The 2874-nt window shown below is 32.2% G+C and overlaps 1 protein-coding gene across 3 annotated transcripts; it reads left to right on the forward strand.

The window, feature by feature from the left end:
- Positions 1 to 1595: 1595 nt before the first annotated feature.
- Positions 1596 to 2868, forward strand: LOC116844281. Of its 3 annotated transcripts, none has more exons than XM_032815603.1 (3): positions 1596 to 1736; positions 1860 to 2043; positions 2143 to 2868. In XM_032815603.1, exons 2-3 carry the CDS (start codon positions 2010 to 2012, stop codon positions 2727 to 2729), a joined length of 621 nt encoding a protein of 206 aa, XP_032671494.1. In that variant the 5' UTR covers positions 1596 to 1736; positions 1860 to 2009; the 3' UTR covers positions 2730 to 2868. The 3 variants fall into 3 exon arrangements, with proteins under 3 accessions (XP_032671494.1, XP_032671493.1, XP_032671491.1); XM_032815602.1 differs by having other exon boundaries at positions 1610 to 1796; XM_032815600.1 differs by having other exon boundaries at positions 1610 to 1796; positions 1975 to 2043.
- Positions 2869 to 2874: the final 6 nt, after the last annotated feature.

The following is a 2874-nucleotide window of genomic DNA, read 5'->3' on the forward strand; positions in this document are numbered from 1 at the left end:
TTTCCTTGCTAACAATGAAAAATGCATGAACGTTCGAGCGAGCGAAACAGTCGTCGGGACACCGCGTATTGCTCACGTATAGACGAGACAGTGTGAGTCAAGCGTTTTCTTAGTGTGTGTCACACGTATTTTAGGACGGCATTTCTGTCCAGACGTCTTATAATGCTATTTCTCTCGTTCTTACGTTTGCGATAGAGGATGGAAGATCGCCGCGACTCCCACCACTATTCCCTCTCCAAGCGTCCGACGATCGTATACCGCTAGCTCTCTCCGCCACTCCGTGCTGCTCTAGGCTCACCTACACGCAGCAGTGTGTGAGTGACGCGTTATCGTGTGCGAGTCACACGGATATTCGGACGGCATTAACGCCGGTGCGTGTACGTTGCTGACGAGAGACCGGAAGAAGAACCCTGCTTTTGCGCTCTTCTCCGTTCTTTTTATAGTAATTAATCATTTTATCGGAGGGGATGTTTTGGCAACAAGAGAGTTGCCAAATTTGGTGCTGACCTGGCCCAAAGTCTGATGTATGGCATGTCCAAGGTGACGCTTAGCGCAGCACTTGCACAACCATAACATCGTTGTCGCGCTGTCGAAGCGGTTTTTCTTGAAACGTTTCGACAACGCTAAAAATAATATCCACGGTTATAACAATGTCAGTGACTGAATGTCTGCGATATAATGGAAATAGATATAGATAAATAGATAAGTAGGTAGAAATAGATAAAATATGTAAAACTAGAAAGTATAATTTAAATAAATATAAATATGCAAATGTCTACAATAAATATAGTAATTTTTAAATATTTAAATTATAAGAAATTTACTAATCACAGTCGTAAATCAAAAAGACAATTGATTGGCCAATTTGTTACGGCTTAAGGATTACTACATCTATTATATTCGGCCTAATCACGGCCGAAAATGACAAAAATAATTGATTGTGATTGGTCAATTTCTTACAGTTTAAGATTTACTAAATTTATTATTGTTGGCCCATTATTACGTACTACAAAATGTATGCAGCTTTAAGCGAAATATATCGTAAGTTCTGTAACAATTCTTTTTAAAACAAATAATTATAATATATAAATATCATATAATCAAAAATATAAAATGTTGGAATTAAGAATATATGTATAAATGTATATGAAGAGTATATCACAAATCTTATTAATAACATAGATGATATAAAAAATATTACTGAAAATCAACTAAAATAACTTTGCGGTATAAAATATGTAGTTATACAAATATGGAAATTCAGACAAATTATGTTTTATTGCTTTCCTTATGAAAAAGTACTATTAGTTGCACTGTTAGAACTATAACATATAATGATATTGGTTATACGACATTTTCCCGAAAACTAGGAAAAATGTTGGTACCAACAAAAACCCCTAAGTAACACAATTTTAATTTCTACGGATTAGTGACAGTTTGTTATTTGACACATACACACGCATATGTCAAAACGACTCCACAAAATTCATGGACTTGCTACTTCAACAGTATCACTAATCCGCAGAAATTAAAATTGTTGCCTAGGGGTTTTTGTTAGTACCACCATTTTCCCATCTAGTTTTCGGGAAAATGTGATATTATCGCTATAACAACACTATTAGTGTCACTGGGTGTTTACGGTAAATCGAGTATGAGTTAGTTCCACCAGAACCGAAAAATATGATAGGCACGACCACCTAATACCTTCATGATTTATGACAACTCAATGCTGTCCGGTAAGGCGAGTAGAGTTAGTTAACCTAGTAAATAGCGTTCGAACGAGTCAACATTATCAGGTAATAAAATTGTGTAAAATGTGAAACAATTACATTAAAAATCAATTAATTATTAAATTTTAGGAAAATTATAAATATTAAATTGAAGTTATAAAAAGTTATGAGAAAATATCATGTATTTGTGGAATATCCGAAATAAGAAATTCAATTATTCTAATCTACAACACATTTATTAAAGTTCCACAGATTTGGCTTGGTCTATAGTGCTACAGAATGGCTCAATCATTAAATGAAGTGCATGATGCTGGTATGTATATAATAATAATTCCTTAATTAACATAATTATATATAAATATTATTCAAAATTCTCTCAAGCAGTAAATAATTATTGTATTATATTATTTAGTAAATTACAGAACTCAGTGGACTGATGCGATGGTGAAATTGCTGTTAACTGAAATAAATAAGCATGTAGAATCTTTTACGAGTCCAGTAAATAAGCAAGTGTGGAAAAACATTGCTGCATCCATGAATACTCATGGTTACAATTTGTCGGCGGAAAATTGTCACGTGAAATGGATTGGAATGAAAAACAAATATAAAAATATAAAAGATGCAAATAATAAAACAGGCGCAGCAAAAGAAACATGGGAATATTATAATATTATTAACGACATGTTAATTAAAAAACCAGAAATTGCACCGTTATCTCTAGCATCAAGTTCACGAGGTTTTCAACTGAATAATACTTTAAATACATCTGACAGTATAAATATAGAGACAAATTGTAATAACTATAATGAAGAAAACGCAGAAAATTTATTACATTTCGGATCAACTAACTTAGCACAGAAGCGAATAAGTAGAAAAAGAAAATCCCAAATACCATCTTGGGTTGAACAATTAATTGAACAAAAACAACGACATCATGAAAACAATTATGCTCAGCGAGAGCGATTTTTATCCTTATTAGAAAAATCTTTAAATACATAAAGTTATATTATATAAATATTTCAGTTATGTAGTTGAAAGTATAAGAAGATATATGATATTAAAAGTTTTATTATATTGTTATCATAATATAATATATTTTTTTGTTATTATGTCTAAATGTTTCACTGGTTTTTGTTACACGAGT

Source organism: Odontomachus brunneus, unplaced genomic scaffold, assembly GCF_010583005.1.
Source record: "Odontomachus brunneus isolate Ranch 3 - 2012 unplaced genomic scaffold, Obru_v1 Obru_scaffold_040, whole genome shotgun sequence".
NCBI lineage: Eukaryota > Metazoa > Arthropoda > Insecta > Hymenoptera > Formicidae > Odontomachus > Odontomachus brunneus.

Coding starts and splice junctions, on each gene's coding strand:
- LOC116844281 (XM_032815603.1), top strand. CDS start 2,010: ATGGCTCAATCATTAAATGAAGTGCATGATGCTG. Junction 2,044..2,142: donor AAATGAAGTGCATGATGCTG/GTATGTATATAA, acceptor TATATTATTTAG/TAAATTACAGAACTCAGTGG.